A 19,943-nucleotide genomic window follows, 5' to 3' on the forward strand; every position below is an offset into this window, starting at 1 on the left:
TGACCTCTTCTCAATCGCATGCAGGAAGTCGTCAAAGGTCTTGAAAGGTGTTCCTTGCCCCCAGATACCCAGTCGGCTCATGTATATCATATTCTTTGGCTCAGAAGCACCTGAGAACGAGAATGATAAAGACAGGAACGTTTTTGATCTCATTAATCCACAAAGACCAAGAGATTTCAATGGATGAAACCATAATAAACCCTTTTTAAGTGGATTTGGGTATTTGGAAAATAACTAACCAACAAAATCAAACATCAAGGGGTCAAAGGTTAGGCTAGTTAGTTTGCACAACACCATCTGAACCCCAAATACAAACTTTTAGAATGAGCTTGCGTTTGTGGTCTGATGCATTCGCACGCGTATAAATGGACATCAATGGAATGAAAAGTAGTGTGACCGCCCCTTGACACACAGCGACACGAGCACCCACCTGTGGCACTGGCATACACTACTCTCGCCAGGGGCAGTTTGCTCTGCAAATCCAGGACGGCTTTACCCATCTTGGTGGAGGTCGCATTTTTAGCCTTATGGCACTCATCAAACACAATCTGACAGAGGTTAAAGGTCAAGGGTCAACAACACTACTACTGTTAATACATATCAACAGTCAATCAGTATTAAGATAATCCCTGATGAATGTCAATGTGAACTGTGCTGGTAAACAGAGGTTAGCCAATCATAACAGAGGTCATTTAGATATTATATTATACATCAGTCTTAAAGGTACAGCAAGAATCAGGTTTTGCTGCAAGACACCTTTACAACTATTGTGTGTCCCATCTGATACCTTGCTGAAATGGTGTTGAAACTTCAGTTAAGATTTCAAGATTTCAAATTAATGCACAGGCTGCAACGCTGGATGTGAAGGATACGACTCCATCAAAGTTGGGTTTGCACCAGTCCAGGATCTGTTTGAGTCTGGTGCGGTGCTGCCCGCCGGCCTGGCTCTCTCCAATCAGCGCTGAGTATGTGGCGAAAAGAACGCCCTCTGAGGTAGCCGTATCTCCGTATTTAATCTGTACGAAAGAGGAAAAGCATGAGAACTGTCGCACCGGAATCAAATCTGCATTGGCAGTTTCATTATTTCTGTGTTACAAATACTCAAATTACCACAGAAGTACTGGGATAAAAGTTTATATCTTAGATATAAACACTGACGTCTACGGTAGTGATCAAAATAGAGTAAATCACAGCGCTTCAAAAATGATTGCATCGATTACAATCTTAGGCCACTAGGTGGCGATAAGTGACTTAAAAATGCATTTGTCATTGAATCATTCAATCAAGAGATTCATTAAAAAATGCTGATTTATCTGGTAATGAAACAAGTAATTTTTCATATAATTTAAATAATTTAACACATTTGAAGGTTTAAGGCAGAGTTAAGTGAAATTAAAAGTATTAAACAATTTTCATTCATTGAAATAAAGCTGAAAAAAAATAGATAAATGAAAATTAGAAAATGTTGCCTTGGTAACATTGAAATAAAGTTGAAGAATTAAGATTAATAAAACTAAAACTGAAATAAAAAATAATGCAGATAAACAAATACAATACTTTTAATATTAAAAAAGATATTTTAAATTTTAAATATTTTAAATCAAATTATCTTGATTGTTTTTATTTTAAAGCCATTTATTTATTTAAATTTTACATTGTTATGATTTAATTATTAGCTTTTAACTTACTAATTAAAATGAATAAAAGCTAAAACAAATAAAAATAATGCATGTAAGCAAATAAAATACTTTTAATATTTTTAATATTTGCAAGTGTTTTATTTTTATTGTTTTTATTCTTAAATTATTTATGTATTTAAATTTTACATAAGCTTTTAACTCACAAACCCGTTATATATATTATATATAATATTATATAATATTATATAATATAATATAATATAATATAATATAATATAATATAATATAATATAATATAATATAATATAATATAATATAATATAATATATTATATATTATATGTGTGTGTATATATCTCTGTAATATAACTCACTAACCATCTGTTAGTTCCATCTTCCATCACATTTGGAAAACCCTAATATGTACAATACTCATAAAAATAAAACTGTGACGACTCATTTCACAAACCTTATTTAAAGCAAACACGGGGATGTTGGGAGCGTCTATGTCCTTGAGATCTCTCTCAGCATCATACTTCAGATCATTTGACACACTGAACCTAAAACAAAGTAGATTTTCAGAAATAATGAATGGAGAACATAAACGCTAAGATTTATGTTCAGTCAAACTCATTTGACTTATCAGGCGTGTTAGGGACACATGCAAGTATTTACCATAGTGCTCTCTTTCTTCCCTTTAAAAAATTCTCCAGTATGATTCCAGCAACAGTACGGCCCTTCCCAACACCAGCCCCGTCTCCGATCAGAAAACCCGCTCGCTGACCGTTCTGAAGAATCACCTCGTGTTGCTGAAGAAAACGACCACAAAGACAACTTCATACTACACATTTTTGAGTGGAAACAGACAATAACAGAGACAGAAAGGCCGAAAGTGAAGTGCACAGAGACAGAACCGTACCTGGCAGGCGTAGATGATGGCCTCCAGCTGCAGGGCGGACAGCAGGCCAGAGTTAATGGTGCTGTCCGAAATGGACAGTGTGTAGGTGATGTCAGGAGGAGGAACGCTGGACAGTGTGTTGGTCTCCACTACGATGTCAGGGTGAGAGATTCCAATAGTAGCTGCACACATATGAACAGAGCGTTTATTTGCCATGGAAACCCCACAAAATATGAAATGATTTTTGCTGTAGTGGAGTAGACTTGTGCCGATATTCGGTAATAAATCGCGATAGTGAATGTGCACGATATTGTAATCGTCGGCACTTCAGAATACCGTAAATAATTTATTACCAATTTTTTTTTTTTTTTATAAGGCGATTAAGAATACTTTACCCATCAATCGTATAAAAATGCACAACACCGCTGTATTCTGCGTCAAAAGGACACACGCTTAGATGTAAACAATCCCAACGTGCACGAGAAGCACATGGTGAAACCAGTAAAGGAGACGAGCTGAATGAAAGTGCGCGTTCACTCTCTGACAGCAGAGGGCGCTGATGGAACAGCAGCATGCAGCGGTTACCATGGAAACCGTGCAAACAAAGTAACTGCGCTAGTGAGGTTTTTAAAATGCTTCAAACAGCCATTCATTTTTTTGTAATCTGAGTGTTGTTCATCACAAGACTTAAAAGGATATTTATTTTCAAACCTAAACATTTTTATATTTTAATCTGGACTACAACATGCCCTAATGATTAGAAATGTTCTGATTATTTGTTATTGTTCAGTAAAACTTTGAAAACATACAGCTTCATTAGTTAACATGTTAATTCATTTTCACTAAACTGACAATAAAAATACTTATAAAGTATTAATTATTATTAATTAATGTTGATTTGTTAGTTACTATTTAATAACATTACTAAAATCAAAATAACTTATTTAATGGACCTGAGATAAAACTAACAATGATCAGTTGTGTTTCTAAACTAACATTAACAAAAAATAACACTTTCTGTAACAAATGTAGCTATTGCTCAATCTTAGTTAATGCATTAAATAGAGTAAAGTGTTATCTGTTGTTCTTTATAGCCGAATTCTTTTGCATTTTAATCTGTTTGAAAATAAGTTGTTTTTGTTTTATTACAAAAAGAGTTCTTAAACCTGTTAAACTATGACAAAAATGGTTTTGCAACTTATTTTAATACCGTGATAATACCGTATACCGTGATAAAATCTTCATCAATTACTCGCAACATGAAAATTTGATACCCTCACATGCCTATAGTGGAGCATGATGGACTAACGAAATGTGTGTTATTTTTGTGAACAAAAACTGTTCATCGATGACATTTTTTTTCATGACTAAGGTGAAACAACACCAAGGTCATTAAACGATAACTGCGACTATAATCAACATGCATAGGTGCATGATGACCAAAATTAACTGACATGTTATATAGGGCACAATTGACAATTTTCACGATTCGATTACTATTCTCATGCTTTCAATTCGATCAGATTACGATTACGATAACATTCAATATCGATTATTTTGGATGTAGTATTTCAGTTTCAGTACATGGCAAATTTTCTAGAGGAAAAAAATCTCTCAACTAATGCTGTTAACTACACATGAGAGTCAGCTGGTACTACTATAATAATATTGAAGATTAAATTAACTTATTTATATACAAACACTTAAATTACACTCAATTATGTTTTCATTATAAATAAAGTTTAGAATTACATAATCATATTTCTACTCCATTTCATTTTTTTGAAATATAAACATTTAAATCGCAGCCGTCATAACTGATTTATTCAAACATGCATTAAATATTTAAGAACATTATAATGAATATGTAATGTGCATAGCTATATTTATCAGAATATTGCTTTCTAGAGTCTGACTAATGAGTTTATGGTCACTGAATATGTTTTTCTGAGGTAAATGTGACGTCACGTGACATTGAAGCTGTTTTATTGACGTCTTTCCGAGGTTGAAGCACTGATTGAGCGATTACACGAGACGTGATACGGATTTCAGTAAGTTGTACTGTATATTTTAACATACCTTCAGATGTTCATGCATGTTTATTTCGCGCCGTAACTGGTATTAAAGCGGAGGAGAGGATGATCACATGCTTCTCTTTAACTGAGGCGCTAAAGCGATCTGTCACGCCACATTAAACAGCGCCAAAACGGTGTTTATTATTTTGAATCTCATAATAAGATGGACGTCATTTAAAATCTGAGACTTTGCTTCATATCAAAAGTAACAGATTATTGCAATTTATTGGATGGGAGGCGCTACATATTCTGCTCATTCATCAACTGAAAACAGACTAGACTAATCGATTCTTGGGATTTAAGAATCGATATCGGTTCATAAAAATGAGAATCGATTAAAATCTAAAAATCGATTTTTTAACCAGCCCTACTCTTATACACCATTACCATACTCATTTTGTTCATTCGGCCCACCCCTGTGCTGTAAATAGATATGATATGACATGTGAATTTACATTTGGATGGCTTGTATTCGGCGTACGTGTCCACATGCCCCAACTCCTCCGTCTCTTCCTCGTCTGCCTCCTCCTCTTCCTCTGGTGGTGGCGGCGGAGGAGCAGGCTGTAGAAATGAAGAAGGGAGGCAGAAAACACAAGATGATGAAATGCGGTGAAATAGAAAAGCGAATATTATATGAAGGCAAGAAGAGAATCTACCTTAAAACTGGCCACTGGCGCTGACAGGATCACGCTGATGTCATCGAACCTAGCAGGAAATGTGCTCAGGTTCTGCTGAAGAACACAGATACAGAAGAGACGATGAACGCTCGTATGAAATAACAGACTTCTTGGGTCAAGACTTACTCTGATAACCATGCGCATTGTCAGTATATTAAATCATAATTAAGATAAGAACGTGCATGTAGCCGATAGCCTCATGGCACATGGTTGCGGATCAGCTGAACCGAGTTCGAATACCGGTCCGTGGACCATTACCCACTTAATTTCCCACTTCACTTACTGTCATTTCTCTGTACAAAATATCAATAAAGGCTAAATAATTCAACAAAAAAAAAAAAGTGCATGTAAATGCCCTCAATGTACTACTTGTCCTTGGCTTTAATCCGATGGCACAAGTGTTTACATGCCGAGCAACAAGGAAACCTCATGGTGTAATGCATTTAAATGACCACACATGTTGCCTTCTTATTAAACGTAATCGGTTTAAGAATGTGTTTACAAATGTGGTCATTGTTAGAGTTGTGTGGCAGGACCACTGAAAATGTCAGACAAATGAACATCTGGGAGAAAAGCAGCGTATGAATACCTGTCTCTGACTCTGTCCAGGTATACCCCAGCACATCTGTGCCGCGGTGCCCTCAGCGGGTAACTGTGCCAGGCTATCAGTGCCAAATCCTGAAGGGTCTGGATACTCCGACAGAGATTCAGATGGTGAGGAGAACAGAGATGTGTTGGACAGCTCGTCTATGCACGACAGATCCTAAAAATAACAACCGCAAAAACATGTTCAGAAGTTGACGCTTCAGTCACTAATATCATTTTACTTTCATTCTAGATATTCTCTTATCTAATCAAAGTGTGTGTCCAAATGTGCATGACTTTCTTTCTTCAGAGAAACACAAAAGGAAACATTTTAATAATGCACTGTTCAGTGTTTTCCATGCAATTACAATAAACAGGGACTTTAAGCACCATAAAATTAGTTCATACAACCCATATGATTTGCATGAGGACTCTTATTGAATTGAAAAGAGTAGCTCTTATAAAGTCATACGAGTTCAACGTGAGGGTGAGTAAATGACCATTTTCATTTCTGGGTTTAGTATTCCTTTAAAAGCTGCGATACTCAGAAACGGCGCTCATAAACTCATCTGATATATGATGCGCGAACTGCGGTTTGTTTTTCACAGCAGCTGTGGACTCAACACATTACTTCAGACATGGCCAGTGTCCAAAAACATTTGCTGTAAATCTGTCAAGAGATGCTTTTCATTCCTGGAAGCTTCAAACAGTATTCATGATCACACTCAATGTGCTATTCCTAAGAGATAAAATATTGAAAACTCCACATGGCTAAAGCGAAACCACACGTTCATGTTTAGGGGTTAAACATCTTAATGAAGCTTTAGAATAGCTTGTGCCTGAGCACATGAAATACTTGACAATTGTATTATGAAATGTGTAAGCCTCAATTATACAGTAAACTTCAACTCAAGCTTAAAGGGGACCAATAATGCCCCTTTTCAGCATGTAATATAAGTCTCTTGAGTCCCAAGAATGTGTCTGTGAAGTTTCAGCTAAGATCATTTATTATAGCTTGTCAAATTTGAGCCTATTTGGGTGTGAGCAAAAACACACCATTTTTGTGTGTGTCCCTTTAAAGGTGCCCTAGAATCAAAAATTGAATTTACCTTGGCATAGTTGAATAACAAGAATTCAGTAATGACGTACATTGAGTTTCAAACTCCATTGTTTCCTCCTTCTTATATAAATCTCATTTGATTAAAAGATCTCTGAAAAACAGGCGAATCTCAACATAACACCGACTGTTACGTAACAGTCGGGATCATTAATATGTACGCCCCCGATATTTGCATATGCCAGCCCATGTTCAACGCATTACACAAGGGCAGCCAGTATTAACGTCTGGATCTGTGCACAGCTGAATCATCAGACTAGATAAGCAAGCAAGAACAATAGCGAAAAATGGAGCAATAATAACTGACATGATCCATGATATCATGATACTTTTAGTGATATTGTCTTTCTAAATGTTTCATTAGCATGTTGCTAATGTACTGTTAAATGAGGTTAAAGTTACCATCGTTTCTTACTGTATTCACGGAGACAAGAGCCGTCGTTATTTATATTTTTAAACACTTGCAGTCTGTACAGTATAATTCATAAATAGGGCTGGGTATCGTTCAAAAATTTGATACCGAGACGATACCGATACCTTTACTTCGATACCGATACCTAAACGATACCTTTTTCGATACCAATTTTATAAAATCTTTAAACAAGATTACATAACCTAAAAAAAATCTTTGGTTTTATATTTTAACTTTGTTGACTTTTTTTCTCAAAGACTCATCTCCTGAGCCACTGCGGGGAATAAAAAAAGCACAAATTAACAAAATTTACCCAATACAATAAATCAGTGCAAAGTTTTAATAAAGTTTAGTTTTCAGTGCAAAAATTCAGTATGTGAGGCTCTTTTTAAATCACTCAGCAATTGTTCTTCAAAAAATTAATTATTATTAACAAGATCAAAGCGGAAGTAAGAGTGACGCAAGTTTGTTGCGTCTTACCGTGAAATAAGAGTTCTGTGTCTTTATTAAAATCAACACATTAATGATTCATCTCTCATCCACCCGCAATTAATTTTTGTTATGATTATCCGCAGTATCAGGAGGACGCTGATACCCCTTTTTCAGCAGAATTGTTCGCGTTCTGGAGCCAGAGGCAGAGCCTGTGCTCGTGCAGGCGAACGAGCCTGTCACAAACCGGTCGTGAGTTTCCATAGACTTGAGGGAAGAACGCTGATGTAAAGCTGCTGTGTGTTGTACCTGTCCATAACTAGTCTAAAAAACATTGCGCGTTCCGCTGTTTCTGCAGGCAGTGCCACACTTTTGTTTTCTGTTAACAGTATCTGTAGTGAACCGGCTGCTCACATAAACAGCCGTTTCTCACCCGTCCATTCGGAGATAAACGGAAAACGTCACTCGCACTCTCGCACATAGGGTCTCTCTCGCGCGTATAGTTTTATATATTGAGATATAAATAATAATGTAGCGCAACGATACTTGCTCCTCAACGAGACAGCGAAGGCATTTCTCCGCCCCTCTACTCGGCTCCATTCTGAGGTACCGAAATTTGGTACCGAATGACAAGACACTTTTCGATACTCGATAGTATCGAGGCAGTTCGATCGGTACCTAAAAAGTATCGAGTTCGGTACCCAGCCCTATTCATAAACACAACTTCATTCTTTATAAATCTCTCCAACGGTGTGTAATGTTAGCTTTAGCCACGGATCACCATCAAACTCATTCAGAATCAAATGTAAACATCCAAATAAATACTATACTCACATGATCCGACGCATGCATGCAGTATGCATGACGAACATCTTATAAAGATCCATTTGAGGGTTATATTAGCTGTGTGAACTTTGTAAATGCACTGTATTATAGTCGAGAGCTCGGGGGGCAGGGAGTGAGAGATTTAAAGGGGCTGCAGCCTGAATCGGTGCATAGTTCATGATGCCCCAAAAATAGGCAGTTAAAAAAATTAATTAAAATAAATCTATGGGGTATTTTGAGCTGAAACTTCACAGACACACTCAGGGGACACCTTAGACTTATATTACATCTCGTAAAAACTGGTTCTAGAACACCTTTAAATGCAAATGAGCTGCTGCTCCCCACCCCCTTTCCAGAAGAGGGCGGAGCTTTAACAGCTCACGTTTCGTCACAATGTGTTCTCGGGGGCGGGGCTTATGTAAATTTTAGGGTTAGTTATGTCACCAACTAGGGAAGAAGTTTGTTCTAGTCCCTACCAGCCGTTTGTTGTAGTCCTTAAAAAGCTATTTCTGTAAAAGAAAATATCTCCCTTTGCATTGAACTTTGAGCGTCGTAACTTGCTCAAACAGCAACATTACACACTAACTAAAGTTAAATAAGCGAAATCATAATCAAAGACCCCTTTAAGGTAGAATCTTACACAAACCCATAACCCTTCAACAATCAAATGAAAGCCCATTCCAGATATTGTAACCTTCTATTCACAGATGTTACGGCCTCTTGAAAGTGCTCTACTGGATGGATCTTTCAATTGTGCACTATAAAAATGATTTCTGGCTGTCAAAAGACAATGAAATTGCCTCGTATTATTCTGGAACTACTCTTTTCCGACAGCGAGAGACATCCAGTGGTGTAATTTTTCCATTTGTGAGAGTGAAACGGGCAATTTAGCAGAGATAAAACAGGGTCAGGACTGAATGACAGGACAATAGCAGTAAATTTAGTTGGACAGGAAGGAATGAGGAGCACAGCAAGGTCAGAACATGAGATGAAATGTCTAAACACATCAAAAACTGATATCTGTAGAAGCAGATGCTGAAATAAAAGAACTAAACTCACAGCAATAGGTGGATCACGCAACTTGTTTCTACGCTGAAATCATTCAAAATCATGCCTGGAAGTGAAGCTACATGTCACTTCAGAATGTTTACTAGTAAGGGACCAATCAGCTGTGAGCTCAGGGATCCCAAATTATTCTCAAAAGAAATAAATGTGTACACTTTGACACATTGCATGGGCTTTTTTTTTAGAAAGCATTAAACAAAACAGATTTTTTTTTTAAAATCAGACAAACAAAGCTGCTTAAGTAGAATTACAAATTAAGAAAATAAATAAATAAAGTGATTCAAAGAAGAATATAAAAGATATCAGGTAACCAATCAAGAGATATCATGATCTACATTTCAAAAAATGAAGCTTTTTGAAGTCATTTCCATATTACAACTATAGAAAACAACAATACCTGAATGCATCCAGCAGCCTAACATGAAAACTTTTATAAATAAGACATATTTAACCGAAACCGAAGCTGTACCTTTACCAAAGGCCGTCCTGTCTGATCAGAGCAGTGTGCGCGAAACTGCAGCATAGGCATCTGACTGAGTGCCAAGAAGAATTTCATCTGAGAAAAACATTAGGTCGAACTGATAGCAGGTACAAGTTCACTTAAACGCAAAACCTAACCATGAGGATCTGACCTGTGCGTGGTGACACACAGGTAACATTCATTCGAACACAATCATGCGTGTGTTTGCTCTGGGGTGTGGTGGTCTTCTTTCAGGAAATGATGCTTTTGTGTCCACATTTACAGGCAGCCCAGCCTATTTTTACCACATGTGTTTTAAGAGTCGACAGCAGTGTGTGGCTCTTTAATAGCATGCTAATACAGAGCAAATAGCGAGTATGTGCCTGAAGAGCAATATATAAACTATATTTTCCTCCATATAGTATGACTTTCCATGTGTCACAGAGTGATAGTCAGACATACTGTACATACTGTAATCTTACTATTTTAATAAGATTGTGAAACGGTCACAGCATGCAACACTAAACATTTCAAACCAGGGTTATTATAGTATGAAGCTTGTTTCCGCCACGGAATAAAAAAAATATAGATTGATTGCGACTTTAACTCACAATTGTAAGTTTACATCTTGCAATTCTGACATTCTCGCAATTCTGACTTTATATCTCGCAATTCTGATTTTATATCTCGCAATTCTGACTTTATATCTCGCAATTCTGACTTTATATCTCGCAATTCTGACTTTATATCTCGCAATTCTGAGTTTCTCGCAATTCCGACTATATATCTCCCAATTCTGACTTTATATCTCGCAATTCTGACTATATATCTCGCAATTCTGACTATATATCTCGCAATTCTTACTATATATCTCGCAATTCTGACTTTATATCTCGCAATTCTGACTATATATCTCGCAATTCTGACTTTATATCTCGCAATTCTGACTTTATATCTCGCAATTCTGACTATATATCTCGCAATTCTGACTATATATCTCGTAATTCTGACTTTATATCTCGCAATTCTGACTTTATATCTCGCAATTCTGACTATATATCTCGCAATTCTGACTATATATCTCGCAATTCTGACTTTATATCTCGCAATTCTGACTTTATATCTCGCAATTCTGACTATATATCTCGCAATTCTGACTATATTTCTCGCAATTCTGACTTTATTTCTCGCAATTCTGACTATATATCTCGCAATTCTGACTATATATCTCGCAATTCTGACTTTATATCTCGCAATTCTGACTTTACATCTCGTAATTCTGACTTTATATCTCGCAATTCTGACTTTATATCTCGCAATTCTGACTTTAAATCTCGCAATTCTGACTATATATCTCGCAATTCTGACTATATATCTCGCAATTCTTACTATATATCTCGCAATTCTTACTATATATCTCGCAATTCTGACTTTATATCTCGCAATTCTGACTTTATATCTCGTAATTCTGACTTTATATCTCGCAATTCTGACTTTATATCTCGCAATTCTGACTTTAAATCTCGCAATTCTGACTATATATCTCGCAATTCTGACTATATATCTCGCAATTCTGACTTTATATCTCGCAATTCTGACTATATATCTCGCAATTCTTACTATATATCTCGCAATTCTGACTTTATATCTCGCAATTCTGACTATATATCTCACAATTCTGACTTTATATCTCGCAATTCTTACTATATATCTCGCAATTCTGACTTTATATCTCGCAATTCTGACTATATATCTCGCAATTCTGACTTTATATCTCGCAATTCTTACTATATATCTCCCAATTCTGACTTTATATCTCGCAATTCTGACTTTATATCTCGCAATTCTGACTTTATATCTCGCAATTCTGACTTTATATCTCGCAATTCTGACTTTATATCTCGTAATTCTGACTTTATATCTCGCAATTCTGACTTTATATCTCGCAATTCTGACTTTATATCTCGCAATTCTCGCAATTCTGACTTTAAATCATGCAATTCTGACTATATATCTCGCAATTCTGACTTTATATCTCGCAATTCTTACTATATATCTCGCAATTCTGACTTTATAACTTGCAGTTGTGACTTTATAAAGTCAGCTATAAAGTCAGAATTGCAAAGAAAAAAAGTCAGAATTGTGAGGTAAAAAGTCAAGTACCTTTTTAATTTTTTTATTTAGTGGCGGAAACAAGCTTCCATATTATAATTAGCTAAAACTAACCAAAAAATGTGGGGGGTTTTGCATTTTCAGCTATTCAAACCTGCGCTTTTATCCCACATGCAAGAACTGCAGCTGCTATAATGATGGAGTAAATCTTTTTTGTTAATCACACGTTCATGTTCAACAGAACTGCTTTGTTCAGCTGTAGGTTTGAGATTAATCCATTTTCCCACAGGCAAAGCTATTCATAAAAAAAAAAAAAAAAAAAAAAAATGGTCAAAGCACAATAGTGATCCTGAGATGCAGGTTCAAGTCTGGCCTGAACTCAATGGTTCTGGAAACAAGAAAAGACGGGTTCTGCTCGTACCTGGGAGAAGTCTCCGTTCCGTACGAGGTCATGAAAGTCTATGTCAGACAGGTCCAGATTCACAGAGGACGGGTTCGGCTGGAGCTGCCTAATAAATCAATGGAGAAACATCAAGAACAATCACACAGAGAGCAGAATATCTTCAAAATACTAATTTAAATACTCCTATAAATAAAGATCAATTCAGAGTGCTGATATATTTAACAGCACCACCAGGTTTATATCTTTAAATACACATTGAATCTACTAACTCACGATAAAGTACATATGTCACATTCAATACATCAGAATGCACCACAATATTATATTTGGAAACAGCACTGAATATATGAAAGAGACAGTTAAAGGTTTGAGTCGATTCAGTAAGTTGTTCGACTGATTCAGTCTACGATCTTCACTAAACCAATTAATTTGTGAATTGAACGACAGATTAAGCTGGATGTTAATTGTGCATGCAGTCAGTGAGAATTTAAAAAAAATGTGCTGACTATTTATTATCAATATATTATTATTAAAATATAATGCACAATTCACAAACTCACAACTCCATTAAAATGAGGGGTGTTACTAATGATTTTTTTGGTAATCGAATAATCGGTCAATTATTTTGACGATTAATCTAGATTTTTTTGTGGTAATAAAAATAGACCCAAGTGAACAATAACCATTAAAATGACTTAAATTCAAAGGTATAATAACAATAAGGCAATAATAATGGTTCAAATCAAGCTAGTAATCATATGGTTTTATCAAACAACTGTTAAATACATAATGTAACATACATAATATAAACAATTAACTTATGTACATCACATATTACAGCAAATGCCTGCAGAGGGCGCCAACGGCCTGGAGATTGTTGTTGTTGTTACACTTTACAGAATGATAAAATCCTTGTTTAATATTGGCCAAATAACATTTAATTTAATGTCCACTTAATCTTTAATATCTAGAAATGCTACAGCCACTGTAATTTCCTGAACAAGACATGCAAACTCAAAGCTAGGATTTAAACTTTTATTTTGAAATTGTGATGAACAACAGTTTGCATATTTAGAAACCTACTGATGTATTCTCCTGTGTTGGCGCAGGTTTATAAGTGATTTGTTACAAATGAAGAGTTTGGTTCCAAAACGCAATAACTTCATTTTGATTAATTTGAGTAAAAAGGTGTGGCAAGATAAAAACCACTATTTTCTGTTTCAAACTTTCACATAGCATCTTTTGGTTATAAAAACATTAAAAATTCAAATCTACATTATGATTTTAAAAAGTTTATTATAAAAACGTAATTTTTTTTCCCAAAATGCAATAAATCCATCAATATAAAAATTATTTTTCAAATTGAAAATACATAAAGTAAGTTGATTCACATATATGACAGAGTCTAAAATTTGCCAATATTTATCTTATATACAGACATTTTACTAAAAATAGGCTACATTCAGCCGTCGCTCCCAAAATGAAATTAACGGGTCATGTTAATGTCATAAATCATTTGTCATTAGCGATTAACGAGTATCTGGCGCCACCGCACGGTTAAATAAACGCATTTGCCAAATACATTGGTATTAAAAAACGTTTTTTAAAAAAGCCTTTAATGTTTACATTGGGTGGAATGGTGCGATGTGATTGGTTGAGCGGATATATCGCGTTCTGCAGAAAAAGGAGACTGGCGTTTGTCGCGTTTTGGAAAGAAAGCGAGAAAACATGACAGAATAACATGACGGATATCGCATTTTGCACAAAATTAATAAATGACTTTTCAATACCGACCAGATACAATACTGATTTTGGCAGAAACTCAATTTTTCTGAAAATGGCGTTTATCGCGTTTTGGAACCAAACTCTTCAAATATAGTGAAATAGCTCATGTTGCATTCTCAAATGAACGTTATAAACTCAATTTCGTAGCATATGCAGAGGTGGAGTTTGTTAAGTGAGCTGCTGAGACACGCTACACGCATTGAAATGATAACAGTGCAATACTTTGCATGAAACACAAAGCGCGTCAGACTCTAATAATGCGGTTCATGGATTCTTGTACATTGAATGCGCCACTTCCGGTATTTTGCCAGTTAATCGACACAGGCAAATTGCAATCAAGGATTTTTTTTTTTTGTTTTGTTTTTTAAATCGAATTTAACCAAGGAATCGTGACAGCCCTAGTTACAATGCTTTGTACGCGTACAGTGTACGCGACTCACCTCCCAGATTGCATAGGATAGTGCTGGTTGTATTGAGTTTGCTGTGAGTACGCCCATGAGTTAGACGGATACAGCTGATTCTGGGGAAACAGGAAACAAACAGCACATTTGACACAGGAAGTGGCCTTTTGGAAACACTGTTCAGCAGAGATACTACCCATTAACCCAAATATTTACTGGCAGTGCTGATGAACTAATGACTCATCTACACATGGTGAGACCCAGCATAAACCGTGCACATACACAGTGAAAACTAACAGTTCACTAAATAAACAACCGTAAACCAGGTGATGTGAGGCAACCGTTTCTAGAAAGATGATTACCACTGGCTACCAACGCACTCCATGTCCGCCCCATACTGGATAAGGTACAAGACCAACTAGAGTAATAGTTAGGAAGAAGACAGTTTAAAACTGCAGATTTTATCAGATCAAGGAAAAATGACATAAAGACTATGACATTAGAAATTGCAGCAGCAATTAGACACCTGACAGGCTTGTATATTGAGTTCAATACGCTTCCAAACCCGAGCCTGACAGGATTAGGAGAACTGTTAATGTGTAACTTTTTAATTTGTACTGGGCTTAGATAATGAAACATATACATACATATTATATATATATATATGGATAGTTTTCATAAACACTGGTCTTCATGACAAACTTATTCAAACATACATATATATTTAACACTAAATAAACTCCTCTCTGGTGTTTTTATAGCTAATGAATTATGAACACTGGATTACTTTCCTGAGGTAAATGCAACATTAAGTTACATTATTCTCAAGCTGTTTTATTGAAGTCTTTCCACATTTGAAACATTGAGCGATTGATTATGATACATTTCGGTAAGATGTACTGTACCTTTCAACATACCTTCTGATGTTCATGCATGTTTTTTCATGCAATAACTTGTATTAAAGAGGAAGAAAAGAGGTGCTGCTATAGCAATCTGTCACGTCACATTTAAGAGCGTCAAAGAGTGTATTGTTTGAATTTTGTGATAATATGGACAGAATTTCAAAGCTGAGACTTTCTTATCACAAGTAACAAAGATCTTTGCAATTATTGTTTCCGAGGCACGCTATAAATGTTATGAAGCAATGAGAACACTTTTTTGTGCGCAAAAACAAACAAAAATAACGACTTTATTCAACAAATTCGTCTCTCCCCTGCCATTCGACTTATATAGTGATGGTAGATTTCAAAACACTGCTTCAGGAAGCTTCAGCGCATTATGAATCTTTTGTGTCGAATCAGTGATTTGGATCGCGTGTCAAACCACCAAACTGCTGAAATCACGTGACTTTGGCGCCCTGAACATGCTGATTTATAATGCTCCGAAGCTTCCTGAAGCAATGTTTTGAAATCGTTTTTTTTTTTTTTTTGGTGCACCAAAAATATTCTCATCGCTTTATAATATTAATATTGAACCACTGTACTCACGTGAGCTGATTTAAATATATTTTTAGTACATTAATGGATCTTGAGAGAGGAAATGTCATTGCTGGCTATGAAGGCCTCACTGAGCCATCGGATTTCATCAAAAATATCTTAATTTGTGTTCTAAAGATTAATGAAGGCCTTACGGGTGTTGAACAGCATGAGGGTGAGTAATAAATGACAGAAATTTCATTTTTGGGTGAACTAGCCCTTTAAAATCAACAAGATACATTTTCTTCACACACAGAATGAGTTGCAGTCTGACACGTTTTTCTTCCTACTTTTGATTGACAGGATATAATCAGCCCTGATCATCGTCTATTCTTAAACAATAGGCCGATACACACAGGGTCTCAAGTTCAAACATGTGCAGACCTTTAGCCTGGGACTCTTTGTATAGGGGTAACCATGACATTTACAATAAAAAAAGTGTAAAATTTACAATGTAAAATGTGTGTGGTGTAGTATGTACCTCTATGGAACTTGGGAGAGGAGGACTGGGAGCAATGAACTTCGGGCTCCCCAGCTGAGGGTCCTCAGGGTGCAGATAGTCCTCCGTGTCCATGACAACAGACGTGGCAAGAATGGGCATCAGGCTCCGAGCAGAAACATGGTTACGAGTCAAACCCCCTGTCGTTCTTCAGCCATCTCTGAGAGAGGGAAAGAGAAAGAGAGAGATCAGTCAGGGTAATAATACTGATTACCTGAACCCTCCAGATTTACTTGACCAACTACTAATTTAGAAGTGATTACTAGAAATAATAAAATTACTACATAGAAAAGGCTTTTATTTTGCATTTTTCTTATTAAATGCATGCGTTTCCATTAATAAATTATTATCATCTACTGTTTTAACTGAAAAATGTACATTAACCACATTATCATCTGAGGATACAAACAGTTTATTACAGATAAAAGACAACATGTAGATATATGAATAAACAGAATAAGAGACAGATTTGGGTTATTATATTAAATGTGATAGAGGCCTTGCCTATGTGACAGTTTGAAGGGATTACACTGTAAGTATGTCTCAGCTTTATTCTTACCATTTTAGAACAACCTGTTAGACATTCACCCTTAATAAACAGATGATATCAAACTTAAAATATTAAAATATATATAAGATTATCATAAAATAATCTGTCTGAGCGTCTGTCAACCTCAAAAGTATCAACCAAACAGCACTGACCTATAAAGCACGTCACTTTTATATGATTCCCAGCTCATATTGATTACTGTAGATTAACTTAATTGATTTATTCACGAATTTATCAGCTGTCTGTGTGTTTTTTCTGATTGACTCAATGGAGCGCTATTGTTTGATTCGTGCTAACATGCTAACCTCAGAGAAAACTCACTCACCGCGCGTTAATTAAACCCCCCTTTCCTCGAACCCCCTCCACGAGCACTAACGACCACTCAATCTGGGTTTTTCTTGATCGGTAAGGGTGTATTGGAGGGGTTAATCCATATTTTTCTACCCCTGTACGGTTGTTTACCTACTTCCTGGTCGACGTCGCCATCTTGTTCTAAAAGAAGGAGGACTCTTCCGCTGACGTCATGGCCGGTCCAGAACGCGCGCGCGCGACAGGAACACGATTAATTTACGATTTTTGTGGATTAGAAAACTCATTTGGTTTACTTTTTCCATTGTTTATAAATATATATAATATGTTGATGTTTATAATATGATATGATGTTATAATATGATGATTTTAGAATCTTTAAACCCACCAATCTAAGTAAAAACTCAATTTTATTAATATTACTATGGTGAAGTAATATTCAGTTATTGCAAGGTCTCTTCTGAGCCTTAAACTTTTTAGCACCTAGTTGTGCAATGTACAGTGCACAGCATAAATGAGTGCGCCCCCTCTGAACACATACAAAAGATGTATTTTCTTTATAATCACTAATACAATTCATGGAAAGATGGCAAAACTAAAATGCATTAAACATATACATAATCAAATCTGAGAAATATATGTCATTAATAGCCATAAAATAAGTAAATTAGCCAATTTTGTTTAAATTAAGCATTGCAGAAATTAGTACACCCTAGATTTAATTCAACAAATGTATAATATTGTAGCACTTAGTATGCCCTCCATCATTTTGAATATACCCTTCTTGGCAAGTTCATGACTACGTCACATCTGTCCTGTTGAACTCCTGGATGATGAGCTCCTTAAATGCCCTGATCTTTAATGGGGAGTGTTCCTCAAATTGTCTCTACAGAATCCCTCACAGGTGCCCAAGAGTGTAAAGATTGAGTGCAAAGATTGTTTTTCACCTTGGGTGAATGCATATCCTCATTGTCATGTTGAAATAATGCCCAACAATGCAGGGAATGAAGGTAACATCTTCTGTTACAAGTTTGTGTATTAAATTACACAGTGGTGTGGGAATTCATGACAGCATTGATAAAGCACAACTCCCTCACACCTTCAGCACTCATACATCCCTATATAATATAATCCCGGTAGTTCGTGTTTGTTCTCTGTATGATTGGACTAATAAGTTCTTTTAACATGTGAAATTGAGTGGGAAAAAGCCGAGCGAAATTTTTAAAACCACAAGTTTCCTGTAACTCGAGCTCTCGACACAGGTTCGGGAAAGCACCTTGGGCCTGTCTCTGGAGTATCCATGGTTTCACCCATTTAGTGCGCTTTCTCCGTATTTTTCTCATCCGCTTCTTCTTTTCCTCTTCCACAAGCAAAAGACCAAGGGCTGACAAAGCCAGTGCCATTTGCAACGTGTCGGACATTTTTGAAATAACACGAATCCGTATGTGATGAGCGAGAACTGGTTTTTCATGCACCTTTGTTTATGTTTTGTATCCCTGTAGCTCTTCCGGTCTCCCTAGCAACGAACCATAGCAACGAACACAAACTACTGCCACCTGCTGGCATGGAAAGGCATTTCATCTCACGCAGGCGCAGAACGGACGTGCTATTTGGCCGTCGGCTGTCGAACGTCGGCTTGGTGTGTCAGGGCAACTTTGGACCCAGACGCTGCCGACGCCAGCCGACGCCAGCCGACCCCGCAGTCTGCTTTCGTCGCCACTAGTTCGTCGCCGTCGGCTTGGTGTGTTCCGGCCTTAAGAGCTTTACTATCACTGAACTTTACTGTGGGAACCAGGCACTTCTCACTGTACTCCTCCTCTAGCAACACCAGAACATTTTGGATGCTGTTAGATCCAAAATGATTGATTTGGTCTCATGAGACCAGAGTATTGATTCCCAGAATCTATATTTTGTAAATATGGGCTTTGGAAATGGCTGACTTTATTGTGCTTTGGCTACAGTAGGTAGTTTCAATGAGAACAACCCCCATGCATGTCATTTCTGCACTCTATGAGATAAACACTCTTTTCATAGCTTTTGCTGGCTCTGAGACACTCTGTGTTTCTCCTGCTCTTTGTCTAGCAAAAAAAAAATCCCTCATCACTAAACGAAAGCTTAAAATGAAGGCCTGATTATTGTCACAAGTCCATAGTTTTTGAATTTCTGTGTTACTTTTGCTATATTTTCACACTTAAAACAATGATTTGGTAATTCTCTTGTATCACTG

At 36.4% G+C, this 19,943-nt stretch overlaps 1 protein-coding gene and 1 long non-coding RNA gene across 6 annotated transcripts in view; one reads left to right on the forward strand and one right to left on the reverse strand.

Moving 5' to 3' along the window:
- The window catches only part of sbno2a (strawberry notch homolog 2a), a 33,704-nt gene extending 15,777 nt beyond the window's left edge, over window positions 1–17,927 (reverse strand). The window contains exons 1-13 of one of the 5 annotated variants that reach the window (XM_067362103.1): window positions 17,874–17,927; window positions 16,840–17,017; window positions 14,923–15,002; window positions 12,716–12,803; window positions 5,879–6,052; window positions 5,269–5,343; window positions 5,068–5,173; window positions 2,559–2,719; window positions 2,315–2,448; window positions 2,109–2,199; window positions 873–1,016; window positions 431–548; window positions 5–110 (exon numbers count right to left, since the gene is read on the reverse strand). In XM_067362103.1, coding sequence (XP_067218204.1) covers window positions 5–110; window positions 431–548; window positions 873–1,016; window positions 2,109–2,199; window positions 2,315–2,448; window positions 2,559–2,719; window positions 5,068–5,173; window positions 5,269–5,343; window positions 5,879–6,052; window positions 12,716–12,803; window positions 14,923–15,002; window positions 16,840–16,959 — 1,397 coding nt within the window. In that variant the 5' untranslated portion in view covers window positions 16,960–17,017; window positions 17,874–17,927. Of the gene's footprint in view, window positions 1–4; window positions 111–430; window positions 549–872; window positions 1,017–2,108; window positions 2,200–2,314; window positions 2,449–2,558; window positions 2,720–5,067; window positions 5,174–5,268; window positions 5,344–5,878; window positions 6,053–12,715; window positions 12,804–14,922; window positions 15,003–16,839; window positions 17,018–17,559; window positions 17,704–17,732 lie in introns of those variants that run through there. The other 4 variants (XM_067362104.1, XM_067362106.1, XM_067362102.1 and 1 more) reach the window with 4 other exon arrangements.
- LOC137002538 (uncharacterized) lies at window positions 15,154–16,753 on the forward strand. Its single transcript, XR_010891885.1, has 3 exons — window positions 15,154–15,289; window positions 16,497–16,533; window positions 16,662–16,753. It is a non-coding gene; the product is annotated as an uncharacterized lncRNA (long non-coding RNA).
- Window positions 17,928–19,943: the final 2,016 nt, after the last annotated feature.

This window comes from Chanodichthys erythropterus, chromosome 16 (genome assembly GCF_024489055.1).
Source record: "Chanodichthys erythropterus isolate Z2021 chromosome 16, ASM2448905v1, whole genome shotgun sequence".
NCBI classification, from domain to species: domain Eukaryota; kingdom Metazoa; phylum Chordata; class Actinopteri; order Cypriniformes; family Xenocyprididae; genus Chanodichthys; species Chanodichthys erythropterus.